Source organism: Sphaerodactylus townsendi, linkage group LG05 (genome assembly GCF_021028975.2).
Source record: "Sphaerodactylus townsendi isolate TG3544 linkage group LG05, MPM_Stown_v2.3, whole genome shotgun sequence".
Lineage (NCBI taxonomy): Eukaryota > Metazoa > Chordata > Lepidosauria > Squamata > Sphaerodactylidae > Sphaerodactylus > Sphaerodactylus townsendi.
This window is the reverse complement of record NC_059429.1, coordinates 100807201-100827778: the sequence shown is the minus strand read 5'-3', so window position 1 is coordinate 100827778 and position 20578 is coordinate 100807201. Positions and strand designations below refer to the sequence as shown.

At 40.9% G+C, this 20578-nt stretch overlaps 1 protein-coding gene across 5 annotated transcripts; it reads left to right on the top strand.

The window, feature by feature from the left end:
• The first annotated feature begins 1253 nt into the window (after positions 1-1253).
• GSS (glutathione synthetase) lies at positions 1254-20245 on the top strand. Of its 5 annotated transcripts, none has more exons than XM_048495927.1 (14): positions 1254-1278; positions 1885-1925; positions 4097-4253; positions 5345-5490; positions 6774-6849; positions 7315-7454; positions 8175-8291; positions 8491-8571; positions 11891-11968; positions 13301-13367; positions 13966-14160; positions 14983-15064; positions 16712-16901; positions 18838-20245. In XM_048495927.1, the coding sequence occupies exons 3-14, from the start codon at positions 4125-4127 to the stop codon at positions 18959-18961; spliced, it is 1425 nt and encodes a 474-aa protein (XP_048351884.1). In that variant the 5' UTR covers positions 1254-1278; positions 1885-1925; positions 4097-4124; the 3' UTR covers positions 18962-20245. The 5 variants fall into 5 exon arrangements, with proteins under 5 accessions (XP_048351884.1, XP_048351887.1, XP_048351885.1 ...); XM_048495930.1 differs by having other exon boundaries at positions 1266-1320; XM_048495928.1 differs by lacking the exon at positions 1254-1278 and adding an exon at positions 1290-1334.
• Positions 20246-20578: the final 333 nt, after the last annotated feature.

Here is a 20578-nt window from a genome sequence, read left to right as displayed (position 1 = left end):
CATCTAATCAAATGAGCTCTATGATGGGATACATTTTGTTAGCCTCTAAGGTGCCACTGTACCCCTGATTTTTTTTAAAAAAAAATTCCTTATCTAATCATTAGACAGCTGTGACCTAGATGGTCTAGGCTAACCTGATCTGTCAGATCTCGGAGGCTGAACAGGGTTGTTAGTGCATGTGATGCCACCAAGATAGCCTAAGGTTGCTACACAAAAAAGGCGAGGGTAAACCACTTCTGTTTGTCTTATTTGAAAACTCTATGTGTAAAGAGGGGATTGGAATGTGACGGTTTCTGGCTAGCACCTCTTTTGACTGTTACGGTTTGTGTTATTAATTGTCATTAATTGACTGTGACTTGATGGCATTTTCCACCACTACCAAGGCATCAGGCAATTATCTCCAGCAGCTTTTTGAGCCAACCTCCTTCGGGTTGCCAGCTTCTAGATGGGGCCTGGAGATCTGGAATTATAACTGATCTCTCCAGACTGCAAATATTAGTTTCCCTGGAGAAAACGGCAGCTTTGGAGGAAGGAATCTGTGGCATGGCATTACACCCTGCTGAGGCCCATCCCCCAAACTCCACCTCATCAGGATCCACCCCAAATCTCCAAGAATTTCCTAATCTGGAAACTCCATCATAAGGAACGAAAATCTTTTTGGTCTTGTCAGTCTACCTCAACCCCAAGGAAGGTGGCTCCAGTCACCCCACCTCACCTGCAGGCGTTTCCCCTCTTGGTTCTTACAGCCCTTGATCTGCCCCATTCCCCCGTCAGGATTTCACTTGGCACACAGGAAGTCATGAGTGACGTCAGAGGCCCTCACAATCTACCACTTGACATCATCGCACCACCTCCTCTACCTGCTTTTGGGAACCTGACCCAAATTTGTCCGCCTTCCTTTCCAGGGTGCTGCAGTGATAGGTGGTGGACTGAATTCGAACCGGCCAATAGAAGGCTGTATGAAATCAATAGCTCCAAGATCCCGCGAAGGGATACGCATTAAACCCATGATCAATGAGTCGCCTTTCCTTCGGTCCGTACAGTCGAGGCCCGCTTTCGAATATGACACAGAACCCGACCCACGTGAAAACTTCAAGGAGCGATACTCGCGACCCGCCTTCTTGACTCGCATGGTCCCGCCCCCTTCTAGCGTATTGCATTTCTCTGCGGCTACTTGTCGAAAACCCTGCCACTCAGCTGAGAAGGCCGCCTCCGTTCGTTGATAGGCTGACAGCATAGCCAATCCGGGGAAAGGCCGTCTGGTCCGCTCCTGGAGAGGTAAGCCGTGACTGTCGGGGGCTGTGGCAAAAGAGGCTCCAGGTACCCGGATATAAGTATGGACGAGCCGGGGGTGGGGTGTCAATTCGCTTTCAAAGGTTGTGTAAACAACTGTGGCTATCTGGGGAGGGGGTCACGCCCCTGGGGGAAATTGGGGGTCCAACTAGTAGTCAGCGATTCTCGGGGAGGAACGCTTGAGATTGACTTTCGCTCCTCTAATGACTGGTGGAGCCAAGTAGCCTTTGCCTCCTTAGCTTGGTTGGGGGTGTAGGTGAAGTTCTGAGGGGCGGCCTGGGGCTAGTAAGAGGCCCGGGGACTAGGAGGAGGCAAAGGCCAACGCTGAAATGTAGTCTCGGGCCACAGATTTCCTGAAATTAATCGTTATTGGGGAGCGACTGCGGGCGGTCGTATAGAAAAAAACAGGCTTATTGATCAAGAGAGAAAGAAGAAGCGGGGTGCCTACGCATAATGTGTGTCCAAATGGACTAAGAATGACTCAGCATTTACTTCCTTCTGTTTGAGCTTTTCTTTTACCAGCCCTCCCACCCCAACACGCACTTGAATTTTTTTGGCACTAGCCTGAAATGGTTTTTGTTTTTTTTACAGAGTAGAAAAACACAGCTCTGGCCAGGTTTTCACTCAGGGAGGTAAGATGTTTCTCCACCTAAAACAATATTCTTGATTGTCTTCAGTTGTTTACCTGTACTGATTTTCTGAGGAAGGCTGCATTACGGAGATGGGTGCTGAAATCAAATTTACCTCGCAGGAGCCTTGTTTGTATACTTAGAAAAAAGACGTACTCCCTGGTGTTTTATTCAGGGTGTGGGGGGGAAAGTGGCAAATACATGTGACACAGAAGTGAAATATGTATATCTCTCTATATATATTTTGCAGTTGTTTTAACTTGCCCTGGAACTCTTTTGAATGCAGTTTTGATTATATAAGTAAATGGCCATTTTGGACCTCATTTTGTGTGAGCTGTTTTCTTGAACAAGGTCTTCTCATGTTTCAACAAGTTATTCTAATATTTCAACAAGCCAAATCAAGAACCACATCCGTAGGGTTTAAAGTATTCTGCTTATTAGCACATGAATAATTATAACATACATATTCATACTTCATTGCTAATGTACATTAATTCTGTGCAAGAGATAGAAGGCTGCCTTAGGACTATATTTTAAAATACACAGAAATTTACAGACTCCTGGCTCAATGGAGATATTGCCCCAATGTATATTTTTCTTTTTTTGCCTAGCATGACTGCATTAATTGGTTCAATATGAACAAACTCAGAAATCACACTTCATTCTGGGAGCTCATGCTAACAATGTCAATTGCTGGAAGCAGGCGGTTTATGCAGACATGGGCTAATAGTTGTCACAAAAGAGAAATTGATGACAGTGTGACATTTGCATTGTAGCTTTGTTCATACAAAACGGTTGCTACGAGCAGATGGGAGGCTTGACCCAGGAATGGGATATTTCCTGTTCTGAATGGGGTTGTACTTGCCCTAAAGGAGCATGTTCATAGCTTGAGGGTGCTGCTGGACCTGGGCCTCCTGTTGAATAAAACAGGCAGCAACAGTGGCCAGAGGTGCTTTCCATCCATTCCAGCTTGTGAGCTATCTGTGGCCCTTCCAGGGAGGAAAAGATCTTATTTGTGTTCTTTAAAACATTTCAAAGTTGTCTTTCCTATCAAATTGGGGCCCCAGAGTGGTGAACAAAAAACACTTAAACATAGAACAGCATTGAAAGGAAGTTGTAAAATTCAATAAAAAATATGAACACATAAACATACAGTATGTGCATGCCCTGGTAACATCTTGATTAGATTACTGCAATGCACTCCATGGTGCTGCCCTTGAAAGTTGTACAGAAGATACATAATGTTGGGTGCTCCCAGCAGCTGGGCTTGGAGCTGGTTTGTGAAGTCTAGAGCCATGTCAGACTTGATGATGAAGGGGGATGGCATTCTCACACAAATGTTGCTGCCATGCTGCTTGTATTATCTTACAAGCAGCAGTGGCGTAGGAGGTTTGGGTTAGGGTTTGATTCCCCACTCTGGGTTTGATTCCCCACTCTGCCCCCTGAGCTGTGGAGGCTTATCTGGGGAATTCAGATTAGCCTGTGCACTCCCACACACGCCAGCTGGGTGACCTTGGGCTAGTCACAGCTTCTCGGAGCTCTCTCAGCCCCACCCACCTCACAGGGTGTTTGTTGTGAGGGGGGAAGGGCAAGGAGATTGTAAGCCCCTTTGAGTCTCCTGCAGGAGAGAAAGGGGAGATATAAATCCAAACTCTTCTTATTATTATTATTCTTACTATATTACTTTCTACTTTTGTGAGTTGGATGTAAAGGAGAAAGGATTGACTTTCAATGCATGATAGCCAGATTTCTGTCTTAGTTACAAAGCTAATTTGGACAATTCAGTATCACTTGGCCTAACTTTTTTGACAGTATTATTTAAAGCATCAACGTGTCAAGTGTACAATACAAATGTATCAAATAAGTAGTTGTAAATTAAGTTTAAAAGCAGAGTTGGTTTGAATTCCATTTGTTTTTCACTGTGTCACAGTGGGATTTTTTCTGGGCAAGGATTGTTGGAAAGGACTTATTTAGAGGATGGCATAGCTTGAGCATCTCCTGTGTCAAGACTATTAAATTCAGTTAACAAAAGAAATTCATTTCCTGATAGTTATGTTTTCTGCCTGAAAATCCATCTCCCTAAGTCTGTTTTAAAGTAAGCTAAAAAAAAAAAACCTTGACAAGCTGGACCAGAGTTGTTATCATGCTTTGTGATTCTTGTTTATTGTTTTCAGTCTTCAGTCTGCTTCTTTAGCCTTTTCAATGACTTCTGTTTGGGAAGATGTTGTACATAATGACCAGCTTATTCAGAACGTGGCAGCAATTGCAGTGGATGCAGCACTTCTTGAAGGAGTTCTAATGAGGACCAAAGATGACCCCAATGGATCTGATGTAAGCAGAAAGATACATTTCATGCACATTCTTATATACCTTGGGATGAAAAAGAAGACAAAGGAGGGTGGGTGTTCCTGCCCAGTTACATCACACTTCCTTGGTTTCGTCCCACATTGTCAGATGATACTGTGTAGTCTCATACTGCTATCCATGCAGCATTATGGCAGTGCTGTGTATCTCACTTTGAGCTATAACACTGATCCATTTTGTCCTTGGGTGTAGCATAATGTATGTGCATGGCTCATTGGGTAATGTGGGCCAACAGTTGCCTTTCTGGCCCTATCTATACTCAGCAGCAGGTTGACATCTCCTGTGGTTTCTGTGAAATATACATGGATAACTTTGTTTCATGTGGCTGGATAATATGAACTGGGCAGTACATGTGGGGACATGGTTGCTGACTCACTGCATGTACTATTCAGTTTGCACAAATCATTCTCACAAATCATTCTCCAATGTGGTGTCTGTGGATGCCATGACACCTGCCAGCACCATCTCTAGTGGATGCCAAGTGTTGTTAGGAAGTGGGTACAGCCAAGTGTTGACTGTTGTTTTGCTGATTGACTGTTGAAGATTTGACTGGCTGTAAAGATTTTTTTTCAATGTTGCTTTGGCACCAGCTGCCACCACAGCAGAAAGGTCTGCGCTGTTTTACTGAAGGTAATCTGTGGCAGTCATTTTGTTGCTGGCTCCTCCTCCTCCTCCTGTGGCAACCATTTGGTGAGAACCATTTTGTTTCTGCACCTGCCATGCCAGAATTCCAAATGTGCCTGCAGGCTCAAAAAGTTAGAGACCCCTGATGTAAACCAGCATGTTAGTTTCTTGGTCCTTTCTTTTGTTATTCCTGAACTAGTAAGAAGGGGAATCTCAATTTCCTGTATTGCTCCATAGTGTTTTCCCGCCCTGCCAGTGTTTTATGCCACTTGCAGGAAAACTGTTCTTAAGGTTTGGGTTACTATGGCTATGGTATTGCCTGTCTCCTCTGTGATTGATTTGTAGGGTCACTGTATGTGTTAAGCAAATTTCCTGCGGAATGGGAATGAGAGGTACTGTAGTAGTTCATACATCCATTATTGTCCCTTTAACAGACTGTGAATTATGCTCCCTTTGCACTACTCCCATCTGTAGTATCAGGCAGCCTCTTTGAGCAAGCCTATTCAGTACAGCAAGATTTTAACCTGCTTGTGGATAAAGTCAGCCAAAATACAGAATTCCTGGAGTCAACTCTTGCCAGGTATATATACCATATTGTATTTAAATACTATCTTAAATGGAAACCTTCCATTAATCATGGAGATGTATTGTTGAAGGCTTTCACGGCCAGAATCACTGGGGTGCTGTGTGGTTTCTGGGCTGTACATACAGCCCGGAAACCACACAGCACCCCAATTATGGATATATTTCTTGCACTGTTTTGTTTGTATCCCTCAACCCTGCATTTCTCATTATCTTCCATCATTCACATCCTAGCCACCTCTTAAAATGGCATTTAACTACTTGAACATAGATAATTGGAAAACATCAGAGTTTCTGTTCTGGCATTTCTGAGAGCTATATCTAATATAGCTCATTGCTTTACGGTTTTCTTCTGCATCTGTGCATCAGGTACTTTTTTACCTCCTTAGATAAAATTATGTCAATTACCATTCAGCCTATCACGTAGCTATTAAAAATGCTAAATACATCCTAGAGGTTTTGAAAGTCAGTCAGGATACTTTAATTCTATAGAGCAAGGCATGGTTCAGGCAGTGACAAATATGGTGTTCTGGGACTCTTTTCCCTTTCATGCAAGTTCACCATAATTTGCCATTGCACCTTAACCACAAACTATTATTTTGTTTCCTACTCTACAAACTGAGATTCTAACCCAGATTTTGGAACTTTGACTTGTAGAGTACAGAGCAAACCAGAGTGTGGTTAGGACATAATGGCAAACTGTGATAGGCAGTGGTGTGGGGGGGGGATTACACCCAGGGCATATTGTGCCCAGGCCCCACCCTCTGTGGGGCCCCACCTCCCCCACAGAGCCCCACCCCCACCCACCTTACTTTAAAAAACACCCTGCTCTTGCTGCTGGGGCCTGGCAGGTGGGGTGGAGTTGGGAAGGGGGAGGCATGTGTGGGGCACCCCCACAGAGTCCCGCCTCCCCGTGGAGACCCGCCCCCCCACCCACTTACTTTATTTCAGCCGCAGCTAGCTGAAAAAACTGCCTGCTCCGGCTGATGGGTCCTGGCTGGTGGGGTGAGATGGACCGGTATTGGGGTGTGCCCCCCAGTAAAGCCCCCCCCCACCCACTCACTAGTTCAATTAGCTGCTCTGCAGCCAGCTGAAAAGAAGCCTGCTCTGGCTGCTGAGGCCTGGCTGGTGGGGGGGGGAAGGGGGCGATTTCCCATGGCGTGCGCCTGGGGCAGCCCCCGTCCCGTCCCATAAGATATCCTTTCGTCAACTTTCTTTTTTTTTTTTTGGTCATAGCATTATTAAATACTCTATATTACCTTTCTCTTCTGTCCTTCCTAGTACTATCAAAGTGGATGACTTTACTGCTCAGCTTTTTAAAATCTACAGGCAAGTTTTGAAAGAAGGAGTTACTCAGGTATGCCATATAAAAGTCCATGTTACTAGATAGTCTTTTTAAAACAGTTGTGTGTATATCTGAATTGTTTAGTGAATATAGATATTTTTATACCTAGAGCATAAACCAAGGCAGAAGTTACTTCTATGGGAGGCATTTATCTAATTCTAGTCCCTTTAACCGTTTGTGATATACACTGATAAAAGCAGTCTCAAAACTGTGTCACACAGCCTTCCAATACAGTAGCTTTCTTTGTTGTCTGAATAAAATATAATATGGTTTTCTTAGCACTTAACATGTTACATTGCCAAAATAATTTTCAGTTGGATGCAGGAGCATTTTGTTATGATTTCTACAAGAGTTAAACCATGAACATCTGAATCAACCGGTTGTAGTGGCCATAGCTAGTCAGGAAATAAGTAGACTGATGGATGCTTTGTGATGTCTTGCAATGATGACTACTATACCTCTTTCTGTCTTTGTCAGCCAGTTGTTTTAGGAATCAATCGCTCTGACTACATGTTTGATCATGGTGCAGATAGCATTCCAGCTCTAAAGCAAGTAGAAATCAATACCATTGCTGCTAGCTTTGGAGGACTCACATCACGGATGACAGCAGTGCATCGGTATGTTGCTAACAAACTGTGAGGCTGTGTGTTGCAGAGCTACAGTCCTCAGGCTTCAGTGGATTTAGAATGGTGTAACTCTATTTAGGATTGCGCTGTGTTGTGTATTCTCAGAAGTGGATAATTCTACAGAAGATCCTGGCCATGGCTGACATTTCTCAGAACTGTATATTTGCTATCAGGGCAATTAGATATATGGAGGATCCCGAAGACACAAGAAATTCTGCCCCTTCTCTAGTTTCTGAGCATTCATATATATATTTTCAAGCTTATTTGACAAGCTCCTAATTCATATTTCTTCAAAATGAAAGCTGAGAGAAAGTCAAATCCTCTCCCTGATGCCAGTTTGTTTAGAGTAGTTGTAGAAGACCTGTGTAAATTCAGTCCAAAATATAAGAACTCTAAATCTTTTTGGATTACTTTATCTGTTACATTTAATTCTTCAGAATATACTATGACATAAAATACCATCAATGTACACACATGTGTAAATAGCAGGTGGGACCCTCTATGCACTTACTTTGTACATATTGATGTTTATTTGGAGTATTTGTGTACCCAGGATTAGTGTAATGTCATTCCAGTAGGCTTTCCCTGATAACAAATAGTCCATCACATCTTGTATTCTCAAAAGTGGTTCTTGCTTAGCTGTGAGGCTTGTTATATGCATTAATTGTCCTCTGAATAGTTGTGTCACATGCATTTGCTTCACTATCACAGTCATGTGTTGAATGTTTTGGGGAAGTCCAAGGAAGCTTCAAAACTACTGACCAATAATCCATCCAAAGGAATCTCCATGGGCATTGCAAAAGCTTGGGAACTCTATGCTTCAGACAGGTAAAAAGATCCTTCAAGAAAATGTATTCTTATCTGCGTCTCCATGGCAGATACTTAGGGACATCTACAATGTTGATTTTTTTAACTGTCTTTTGTGTTTGTCTCTTTTTCCCTTTAATTTTTATTTCTTGTGTACATCACTGTTTTTTTCTTCTTCTGTTGTTTTTCACACAAAAAAAGTTATGTGTGTTTGTTTCAGGGCAGTGGTAATGTTCTTGGTTGAAGAAACTCAGAGGAATATTTTTGATCAACGCTGTATAGAAAGTGAGCTGTGGAAGAGGTAATTGTCTGACATAAGAGGATGTGATATTTCAGGGAAAGCCATTTAATTAGTCCCCTGAAAGTGGATCAGTGTCTTTCTGTGTAGCAACTCTTAAGAGTAGCTGTTGATTCTCACACTGAAATTAATAGGATTTAAAAGTGTTAAGTCTGTCTGAATTATTCTCAATTATTCTCAGTATGATGCTCACAAACGTAAAGATGCCTTTTTTGTCTTGTTAAAAATGCATTGCATTTCACATTCATCTGCTTCTGCCTTACCATACCTAGGCTGTAAATAAGACACCTTTGAACTTCTGACATAGGTTGGTGGGTACAATCATAGAAGGCAGAACCAGCCATAAAATATCAAGTACCTAGGTCATGCATAACTCCAGCAGTAACTCTTCAACACTGCTGGCAGAAGCTCTGTTTCACAGGATACCTTTTTAAAATCAATGTATTATTTAAAAATATTTTCTTGCCTACATGCAATATAAGTATAGATATTGAACTAGCTAAAAATGCACATCTGGCAATATCTGTCTTCGTTTTGAAGACATCTATTGCCCTTACTCACACACAAAAAATGCTGCTTCTCCAGGCAAATGCTTTACTTTCTCATGTATATGTGCCAACCATTTTTAACCTTTGCTGTTACCTGTAATAGTAACCGTTGGTGCAGGAGCGCTGGTGAGAACTCCTTGCACATGTACATAGTCGCAGAGCAACCCTGGCCAGATTTTGATAAAGCATGAATGATTTTTTTAAAGTGATCAAAATTTGATGGAGTAATGTTATTATCAACTTCCACCTGAATTATAAAAGTATATTAAAACTGGGAAGACTGATGACCTCAATAGAAGCTCAAGTGAGGTGCATTAAGCACTTCAGCAGTGCAGCCCAACTGTCAGAATCAAATCAATTAGAATATCCCTCTGTTTGCACAAAAAGCCACTGTTTGCATTATACAATTGTGAAGGCCAGTGATTTGATACATTGAGGGACACATTTTAGTACTGTCTTTGAGATATTACTTCCGCTAGATGTATAGTGACCCTAAAGGTTATCTCAGAAGATGCATCACTAAGTAAATACTTCACTACATAAGCCAAAGGCAGATTTGTTTTAGCTTTAATAATCAGGATTATATAGTGACTACGTAATGCAGAGTGTAGCTGACATTCTAGGAGGATATGCTGTATTGTATCCACGGCATTAACAGAGCATGGGCATAGTCTGTCAGCGAATAAAACACCTTGAAATCTCCCGATTGTAACTTTAGAAGGAAAGGCGTTTACTCTGGCAAGCATAAATGCTCTGCGACGAGATGGACTGTCGAGACTATAGAAGTATTTTGCTATCTTCCCATGTAGGATGGGTAGGTTTAGAAAATCTGGGGAACATACTGTAGGCTGTACTGGGTGAAGGGACTGAAATTCCATATCAGTCAGTCTTTGGCTGAGCAATCTAAATATATATTCCTCGTTAAGAGGTTCGAGAAATTCCAGAGAGAATCCTAGAGTTCTTATTTTGGATTCAATATGGAATAACCAGGATATGCTCAGTCGGTCAGATTTAAAATAGGAAAATAACGAATTTTCCTTTACCCTAAAGAATATTTTAGCCAAAATTTAAAAAGCATAATCCAAGCTTTTGTTTCAATAGAGTGTATACCCAGTTCTGCACAGATCACCCTATTTGGGACACATTTTGGAACACCCAGGATTTTCCTGTAAAAGGAGGACTGTATTTTCTCAATATTAGAGTCAAACTCCTGTAGCCAAAGTTGCGAACCATACAGAAGGGATGAAATTATTTTTGCTTCAAATATTCTTACAGTAGCTGGAACAATTTGGTTGCCTTTGGTGTAAAAGAATTGTGTAATTAAGGAAGCTGAGCAGCTAGCAGTTCTAATTACTTTTGCTTTTTGTTTGGACCATTGAAGTTTATGCTGGAAAACAATACCAAGATAATTGAATTCCTTAACTTGTGTGAGCGAGTTGTTACCAATAACCCAATTTTCAGTTTGCAAGATTTTGAGAAGACTAGAATTTTTGATTTGGCATAGTTGATAACTAAACTGTTTTTTTGACAGTAGTCATGGAAAATTCGCAGGTATCTTAAAAGACCAACTCTAGTAAATGACATGATTGTAGTGTCATCTGCATAAAGTAATACGGGAGTATCCCTAGTATTTAACTTTGGTGGGTGTCCATTGGTTTTTTGTAGAATTGGGGCTAAATCATTCAAATATAAATTTAAAAGATGAGGAGCCAAAATGCAGCCCTGTCTTACACCTGTCGAGATTGGAAATTTTGGAGCTAGATCGCCCTTATTTGTAAATTTCACCTGGCCATAATTATCTGAATGAATTTTTTTAATGAGAAACAGAAGCCGAGGATCCATTTGTAGTACCCTAAGTTTTTCCCACAGAGTGCTCCTTTGCAGAGAATCAAAGGCACTTTTCAAGTCCATGAAACAACCATGAGGGAAACAGAAAAAGACCAGTAACGTATTTATTCCCAAGGATATGGCAATAAGATGGTGTAGAAAAGAGGATGGAAACTATTTACAGGTGTGACACTGACTTGCTTGTTGGGCCTATTCATTTTTAAAGTTAGAATTGTTAATTTAGGAGTGTACACAGCAGCTAGATTTTCAAAGAAACTAGAAGCTAAGGCACCACAGTTTCCTAGCAAAGGGTTTTCTTTCAGCCCACTGCTCTGCAAGCAGAATCCTGTCACCATCCGTTTGCTGTTTTCCCTGACCTCACTCAGAAGGCAGGCTCTGAAAAGTCTCCTGAACCAGGACCTCTCTAACCTAACAGTCTGGAAATGCAAACCCTATCTAAGTGAAACAGAGAGTCTCCTTGTACCTCCCACTCCTATCAGGCTCCTCCAGCACTTCCATGGATCCTGATTGGCTGCTAGCTACTCTGCTTATACACTAAACAAGACTAAAGGGGATTGGTGTTTTTCAGAAAAGAGCATCTTTCACAATTATAAATATCAGAAACTCAAAAAAAAAACCATTTGGCCCTGCCAGGAAAGGCCCCATGATGCCCCGGGGTGCCATGTTATGGATTTCTTCTCAAAAATATAGTGCAGTTGAAACAAGTTGGGCATCACTTAGTCATTGCTGTTAGTTGGTTGTAAGTCAACCATTTCTGCCTTCTTGTATCGGAGTAGTACTATTGTTGAAGGTATAAATGATTGTTTTTCACCACTTGTTTTGATTCTGCACGTATTTTCCAAGTCCTGTTTTGAACTTGCAATGTTATAACTTGGTGTCCATCTCTTGTTGCAAATGTCAGTGACTTTGTCACTTGCTTTCTAAAGGAATATCCGGGTGATCCGGAGAAGATTTAAAGATGTGTTTGAAAAGGCATCTTTGGATAATGACAAGAGGTTATATATGTAAGTATTTCCCACGGATCACCCACTGAGTGTGAGCAAGCACACCATTCCCACTTGTTCAGTTCTACCATTTGTAGTGTTGTCACTAGAGTGAGAAAAAACACAGAACGCAGATTAACACTTAACTTTTGTGCCAAATGTTTTTAGGTGTTCACAACTTTTCCCTTAATGAGTGTTGTGATGCATACTGGTGGTTGGATGACATTTCTTCTCATGCTTATTCTCGTCTAGTCCATGGAACTGAAAGTTTATGTGGATTTTCTCAAATTCATCTATAAAGGAGTTAATGCTTTAATACCCAGAAACAAAATAGGTTTATGCAAACCCTATATTAATTCACTTTCCTGCAATTGTATGCTATTTTACTTTGCATTTACTATATCTCAGCCTACCTTACTTCACATTGTTGTTGTGAGGATGAAATGGGAAAGGGTCTATTTAGGCCACCATGAGCCTTTTAGGGAAAGGGTAGGATAAAAATCAAATAAATACTATTGTAAGGGATTTATCAAAGACAACCAGAAATCTCAGTAGAATGTATAAGCAGTTAATCCTTTGTGAGGTTTACGGTGGAATTTCGACTGCATAGAAACAGGAATCGATTCCTTTGACTCTTTAACAGCAGTTTTCCCCCCAGCATAAGCTCTGGTCACATTATCAGAAGGCAAGAGTCTCTAGGAAAGACAGTAATGCTAAGAAAGTGTGAAGGCAGCAGGAAAAGAAGACCCGTCATGAGATAGGTTGACTCTATAAAGGAAGCCACACCCCTCAGTTTGCAGGACCTGAGGAAGGCTGTTAATGATAGGACAGTTTGCAGGACGTTGATTCATAAAGTCATCATGAGTCTGAAGCAATTTGATGGCACTGATCACACATACACAAACTGCCATGATGGGATAAAGGCCACTTCACATAATCTTATGCTAGAATAAAATGTTGTTAGTCTTCAAGGTGTCACAGGACTTTCACTTATTTTCGTAACATACTAAAATGGCTGCTCCTGTGGGGTCAATGGTGTGGATCTTCCCCCTATCCTGCTACTCCACTGAGCACCGTTTGTTTATTCAATGAAATATTTATACCTTTCTGTTTGGCTGAAGTCCAAAGCTGTCCTCCAGTCTCAGAAGCCTTCCTTGAACTTACATGGGTCTTCTGTTGGAGGAAGACTCCATAGGCTGGAGAAAGGCTTCTTAGGTTAGTTGGCTTTCACCCTCTTGACTGCTGATCAGCTGCTTTCTTGAGTGGCTGATCATCTGCTTTCATATCGTGGCCATTGCTGATAGGTTAGTGGAAGGTGGGATTGATTTTGTTTTTCATTGTCTTTAATTTCAGAGACGGGGAGGAAGTTGCAGTGGTGTATTACAGAGAAGGTTATGTGCCAAAGAGTTACAACAAACAGGTTAGTACTATTGTTTTGAATCTTTAATTGCATTCGGTGTGAATCAGTTGTAAGCACAGTTAAACTTCCAGTGTAAATTTAATAAACTGAAAACTAATTAATTGAAAATAGCATATTCATTATTGACTTGCTTTTTATGCTGAGAAAATTTCTTTTCCCTAGTTGATTTTATTGGACCACCAATATTTCAGTTGATTGAAGCAATAAGCTTTCCTGGTGTCTGACAAATGTTAACTCTCCTGCTTGAGGTTAAGTTTTCATATTGCTTTAATAAATGTGTGGTCTGAAGCTAAAATGGAGGTTTTCAGTTATGAGTGGAATGTGTGTTTACTTCAAGAGGCAGGGGATGATGGGAACTGTAGTCCATAACATCTGGAGGGCCACGAATTTGACACCTGATGGTTCTTCTTTCTTTTGGAGCAATTTGTGTTCTGCAATATGTAATTAAGAACTTAGTATTTTGTAGTGACTATTAGTTTCTGCTCTGTCATGGTACAGTTATCAAATACATAATGGTTCCGATTAAAAACTCTTAAATAAAGAATAGATGCATACATTGGAAACTGGTTTGAGGTTAATTACTTTTGTTTGCCCTAAGAACTGGGAAGCACGGTTGTTGCTGGAAAGGTCCAGAGCAGTGAAGTGTCCTGATATTGCCACACAGCTTGCTGGAACCAAAAAAGTTCAACAGGAGTTGAGCCGACCGGGAACACTGGAAAGGCTGTTGCCTAATAAGCCTGAAGCAGTGGCTCAAATAAGGGCAACATTCACTGGCCTCTACTCTCTGGAAATGGTAAGGAATCCTCTCCTTAGTTCATCTGTATATTCCTGTTACAGTGCTGTGTGTTTACAAAGATCGAATACAGTAGGAAAACAGTATAAATTATGTCCCTAAAATAGTCTCCTGTATATTGCGACATTGGATTGTTTTGTCTAGCAAACTGTCTTTATCGTGAAATAGAATTTTGTTGTTGGAAACCAGTAGATAGAGATCGAACCAATCAATCTAAAGTTGCCCCCTTCTTCAAATATTTTTGAGAAGGACCATATTAGATCGCCATATTTAGAGAATTCGCCAACTTATATCTTTAGAATGGCATTTACCAACTTGAGACTCCAGGCCATACCAACGCCAGTGTATTGTGCACGATGTAGTAATGTACCAGTACCCAACTACAGATGTATCTGTGATAGTGACACAGATGAGGACATTCTGCACTATGATCTGGAGTGTCCTCTCTATGATAATATAAGATCCAAATATATTAAAGGACTTCTTCCAATTGCAGGGGACACCAATAACACTGGGAAACTGATCTGTCTATTATCTGATGATCACCATTATATTACTAATTGAGAATCACTTTTTGCTCATGCTGCAAAAAGAATCAGGTTAAATACGGTTTAATGATGTTGTGTTGTATTACTTGATAGGGATATTTATATAGTATTAATTTAGTCTATTTCAGCTAAGTCAGTATACATGGGGTGTTTATTGTGTACCTTTTCATTTTATGATGCTGTGTATGAGGAGATTGTGAAGGCCTATGGCCAAGACAATAAACTTATTACTGTGTATAGTATTGAGAACAAGGGGTCTTTTATTTTTCCTCAGAATGAAGAAGGTGACAAGATGGTTGCCATGGCCATAGCTGATCCAGAGCGGTTTGTTTTAAAACCTCAGCGGGAGGGAGGAGGTAATTGATTTTCTTTGTGAAGATGAGTGCAATGGTCCAATTGAAGAAGTGAGTGTTATTAACCAGAACATAGGAGCTTCTATTGTGATATGCTTATGGTTTATCCAGATGATCATTCCTCTTTTTATAAGAATGGAAGTAGACAGGAATAATCTCAGTTGTAGAAGCAATTGGACAGAGTATAAAAAAATGCTACATGATTGAATATCACAAATGAAATTTAGTATGAACAGGGACAGCTACAACTTTTGGGGGATGCTCTGGACCCTTCATTGCACCCCACTAAATGTGGGTTCCATCAGGCATAGCCTTCTGAAGGAAGTAATGGAACACAGCTCGTTTCATGTCCTTCAATCCCCATCAGTGCTGGTAGGATTCAGAAAAACACCAAAGAAGTTCCCCCCTCTCTCTTCCATGTCTCATTCCCTGCAGAAACCTCCCATTCCTGGTGGGAGCAGAATGGGCCAGATGATCTCCAGTCAGCCACAGGCCTCTACCAGGCTATCTCATTAGCATTCCCCAGCCATATTGATGTCATGCTGCAAATATTTAAACTGATAAAAGATTACAGAAATCTGATGCTATTTTATAACAATTTATTTGCAAGTTGGGGTGTGAGTACTAGAGTTCCCCTACCTATTTCATCACATTTGATATCTGCTTGCTTCTGCTCGTAAGGAAGGGGAAGGAGAGATCTTTCAAGGCAGATATTTTATCCCACTTCGTAACAAGTAATTTCTGTTGATGAAGCAAAAAAGGAAAGACTACATGACCTTCAGCTTTGGGTTTTTTCCCAGTTTGCTTCCAAAGTTTACAGTAATATAGGGACCTACAACACCTTGGGAAGGTATTTAGGGAGACTGAGATCTTAGCACAGGCACAATGCAGGGGTGCTAGACTGCTGCTTGTGACCTCTCTGAAGTTAGGAAATTGCAGCCAGGGACTAAAATCTGCTCCATGTGAGCTTTTCTCCCAGCCCTAAAGCTGCCTAGCAGTTTATTAAGAATATTGGCTTGCTGGACTGAAGCATGGGCTGATGGATCAATACTTTAGAAAAGCAATTTGTTAATCAGTTTGAGTGCCCCTGAAGGACAGTGGAATGGCAGAGAGGGCTATTGGAATTGATGGCTCATGCAAATGTAAACAGGGGCAAGCAGGAAGTGATACTGAACTGCCAGTACTAGAAACAGCATTAGTCAGTGATTCAGAACCTCCAAAGGGGGCAAAAACCTTCAGGTTGAAAAGATTTGTCCTCTTCCTGGCCTAAGTGAAGAAATGTCAAAATAGTCTTAGTTATAGGTTTCTTACTAAATGTAAGAAGACATATTGTAAGCATATATTCAGGACTGCTTTCACTAGTGTATATAGGGTGAGGCAAGCCAGGGTACGTGCCCTGAGCGCCACATCTCTGGAGGTGCCCTGGCCACCCCTTTGGCAGGCAGGAAGCCACTGTTCCTCCTCCTCCAGGTAGTTCCACTTCCTGCTGCCATTTGGAGAGCTGTTAAGATGGAACTGGCAACTTGGCCTTCAGCAGCCAGGTCTACCCATTGCTTTTAAATGCAGGTAGACCAGGGACCAGTTAGACCTGCATCGACCATTTGTTCAATTTGCGGTAATTTGAACTTCTATCTGCTGTTATGTTGTCAGGGAACAATCTCTATGGTGCTGAGCTCAAAAAAGTTCTAGAGAAGATTAAACACAGTCCTGAAAGAACCTCTTACATTCTCATGGACAAGATAAAGCCTCTTCCTGCACTGAATTATTTGCTGAGGGCTCACAGTCCACTAAAAATAGCAGAATGTGTGTCTGAATTGGGCATCTTCGGGGTATACATCCGGTGAGAAAGTATCTTTATTTGCTTACCCAAAGCCTTCACTTTGGTTTTTTTAAAAATATATATTTATGTGTGTGTGCTACATTTCAAAGTGCATTAGTTTTCACAAGCATGCTGTTTAAGTTCGATATATTCTCCATCAATAGAGAATATAGTATTAACTTCTTAGTAGCTTGAATCAGTAAATGACTGTGTATTGTAGATGTTTTATCTAGGAGTTGCTCTTATACCACATTCATCATGTGAGTATATTTCAAATCACCAGGCCTTCATTGCACATCAGAAAAGTAGCTCACGCACTGTGCTGTGTATTCTATAAAGTGATTTTTAATAATCCAGTTTTTAATCATACTAATAATCTGACTTATATCACTGGGTTAAAGTTCGTGTGTGTGTGACAGAGATATTAGAAGTATGTGTCTCCAAGTGTGTAATTCTGTATAAATAAGAAATACCCACTTTCTGGTACTGTGCCTGGGAAGGAAGGCAGCATATGGCCTGGTCTTGTCAGTTGTCAAAAGCTAAGCAGGGTCAGTACTTGGATGGGAGACCTCCAAGGAAGACTCTGCTTAGGAAGGCAATGGCTTCTCACTCGCCTTGAAAGCCCCTTGCTGCAAATTGACAGCACTTTATACACGCATACTATTATGACTGAAATGGTTCTTGCTCATCATTGGTTACATCACTGGGTAATACCACAACAGTCAGTATGTGTTTTAAGGTATCCGTTCCCGAGGGATCTGTTCTTTCACAATAATCAGATCTTTGAGATCACCCACAGTTTTGGGGCAGGATATTATTAATATGCTAAGATGTTCATATCATTAACCAAGCTTCTAGCTACTGCTGTCTGTTTTAACTCTGTCCAGAGTAGATGCTGTGATCAAGTGGAGGTGAGACCTGAAACTGAATGCATGAGGAGTGAGCATGGGACAAAAAGCTGATGTTCTGTGAAGGATTTTTGTCAACAGTAGATGGCGCAGTTATTGCTTACCAAGATATTTTCACTTGAAGATTTTAGATGGTTTACTGGGCAACACAAGTGTTAATTTTGTTCAGGGTTTCATTCTGAGTTTTAATTGTATCTAATAGTTATGCAGTATTACCAAGTGTGTAAGAACCTCACTAACCTCTCCCACAGGGCTGGTCTAGAGGCATGGGACAGCCACTGGAAAAGCCCAAGCCTGCTCTCTGGAAGATTGTGGGGTAACTGATAATAGATGTTTCCTCTCCCAGCATATTCCCATTCTGCAGCTCCATTTCCCCTCAGCAGTCTTTCAAGTGTGTCAGGGTCAGGTTATGCTGGTCTTTAAAGGGGAACACCAACACCTGATTGCATCGAATTAGAAATTAATCAGCCAGTGAAGGGGCCTGAGAACAGGAGGGCTATGGTCCTGTCAGCTAGCCCTGATAACAGATGGGACGCTGCATTTTCCACTCACTGCAGCTTCCAGACTGACTTATAGGGCAGCCCCATGTACAGTGTGTTACAATAATTCAGGCCTGAGATGACTGAAACATGTACCAGGACAGTTAAATCAGGCATCTGGAAACAGGGAACCAACTAGATCAGTGGTGGCGAACCTATGGCACTCCAGATGTTTGCCACCACGGGACTAGACGCAGCTGGGGGAACATCATTTTTCACTGTTATGGACACCTTTTGGTCCAACAAGTTTCCCAGGTTTGTCTCTTGTCAAAAGTTGCACATTCTTGATGGTAGAATTTGTTAAAAGCTGTTGCTTTTCCAGCAACCATCACTGACACTTTATCTGGATTTGACTTCTCTCAGCCACATGACCATCTCATTCACTTTGCACTTCTTGAAGCTCTGGGAAGATGAAGAGCAAGGAAGCCCCATCTTACTGCATGATTTCAGTAGAGCTATCCGGTTTAATGGTTTATTGTGTTCTTACTGTTTTTTTCCCTCCTCTTGCAGGCAAGGTCAGGATTTCATAATGAACAAACACGTTGGGCATCTCTTGCGAACCAAAACTGTAGAACATGCTGATGGGGGCGTAGCAGCCGGAGTAGCTGTTCTAGATACTCCCTATGCGATATGAAGGAGCAACAACAGAATCTTTGTTGTGCTTGACCTGAGACCTGATTAATGATTAATGATTAAATCTACACTAGAAGCCCTCCTCTCTGTTGTAACCCCAAGGCAAAAAGGTACCAGCGTGGAACCGACAAGCTGATGTTCTCATTAGATATTACTTGGATAAATTGCAGAAACTGTTACTACAAATGCCCCTTCATCAAGTGCCTTCTAACAGAAGAGTTCCTTTGACTCAATGACTAACCTTCTGAATTTATATCCTATGTGGAGGCAGTGGAGATTTTCTTGGACAAAATGGATTAATTCACATTATACTGCTTCCTGTTCTTACATTCCTATTGAAAACTCGCATGTCACTACAGTGTATCTAAAAAATATTTTTCAGTCATGTCCCCTGGAGATGATTAAATAACAAGTACACCTGGGTCTCTGTCACTGTGAAGAGCATGAAAAAGCTGAGCAGTTACTATTTTGGTATTATTTTGAAAGAAAAAAAACATGCACTTTGGAGAAAGAGGGCTTAAAAGGCTTCTTACCCTTTAAGGCGTCTTTCACAGACAATAGGAATATACACTGCCGGTAGCTGAATGAGGGTCTAATAGTTTAATCCTATGGAGAGTTACTCCAGTCTAAGCTTTCATTGCAGTAGGCTTAGGCTGGAGTGACTCGGCATAGGATTGCTCTGATAGACTCTTAGCTGTAATTTACATTGGAAGTATTAGCTGAAAATGCATATCTGTCATTTATTATATGCCATTTTGATAAATCAATAAATCAGTGAATAAACATAACTTTTTTATTTTGTTTTCAAATGATCATGGAAATTTTATATATATATACACACACACACACACATCTACACATATATACACACACACATACATACATATGTGTGTGTGTATATATATATACACACACACACATATACATTCAATCAAATATTGTTGAAATAACTCAGTTGATTTATACTAAATTTCTAGAAATTTTAAAGAGAAGGACCATGAATGTTTGCTCTGTACTAGAGGTTACTTTGGAATAACAGCTTGTTAAGTCATATAAACTGCTTTTTAATTTGTACAATTTGCAGTCTGATGTGAGGGAGCTGCTGTTGACAAAATCAATGGTATACTGTCAGCCCTATGCCATGTATAGACAATATATGCCTTTGGAGAGGACAGGGTTGGGCATTAATACTGCTTAATTAAGGACCAATGAAGAGTCGTGATGCCAAAAACAATCACCAGTGGCTCAAAGGAACATTAATAAAAGGGTTCAATACCTATTGGAACTGTTTTTGTTTCTGGGGGTTTTTTTCTAGTAACTTTATTTCTAGGCTGCTTCTTTTCAAATCACTATCTTAGTGCCAGGTAGAATACACATATATATATATACACATACATACACACACACAAAAGAAAATATGATAATTGCCTCCAAAGCCTCCCCCTCCCCCACATCTCCTTGCTATGGTTCAACTTCAATTGCTGTCTTGGTGGATTGTTCTCCCTTCTGCTACCACTGTGAGAGGCAAAGGCCAGTGGTGTTTAAAATATTTTTGCCTATTTTTAAAAAAAAATATTTTTTTTAATTTTTCCATATATGACAGGAATAATACAGAAAA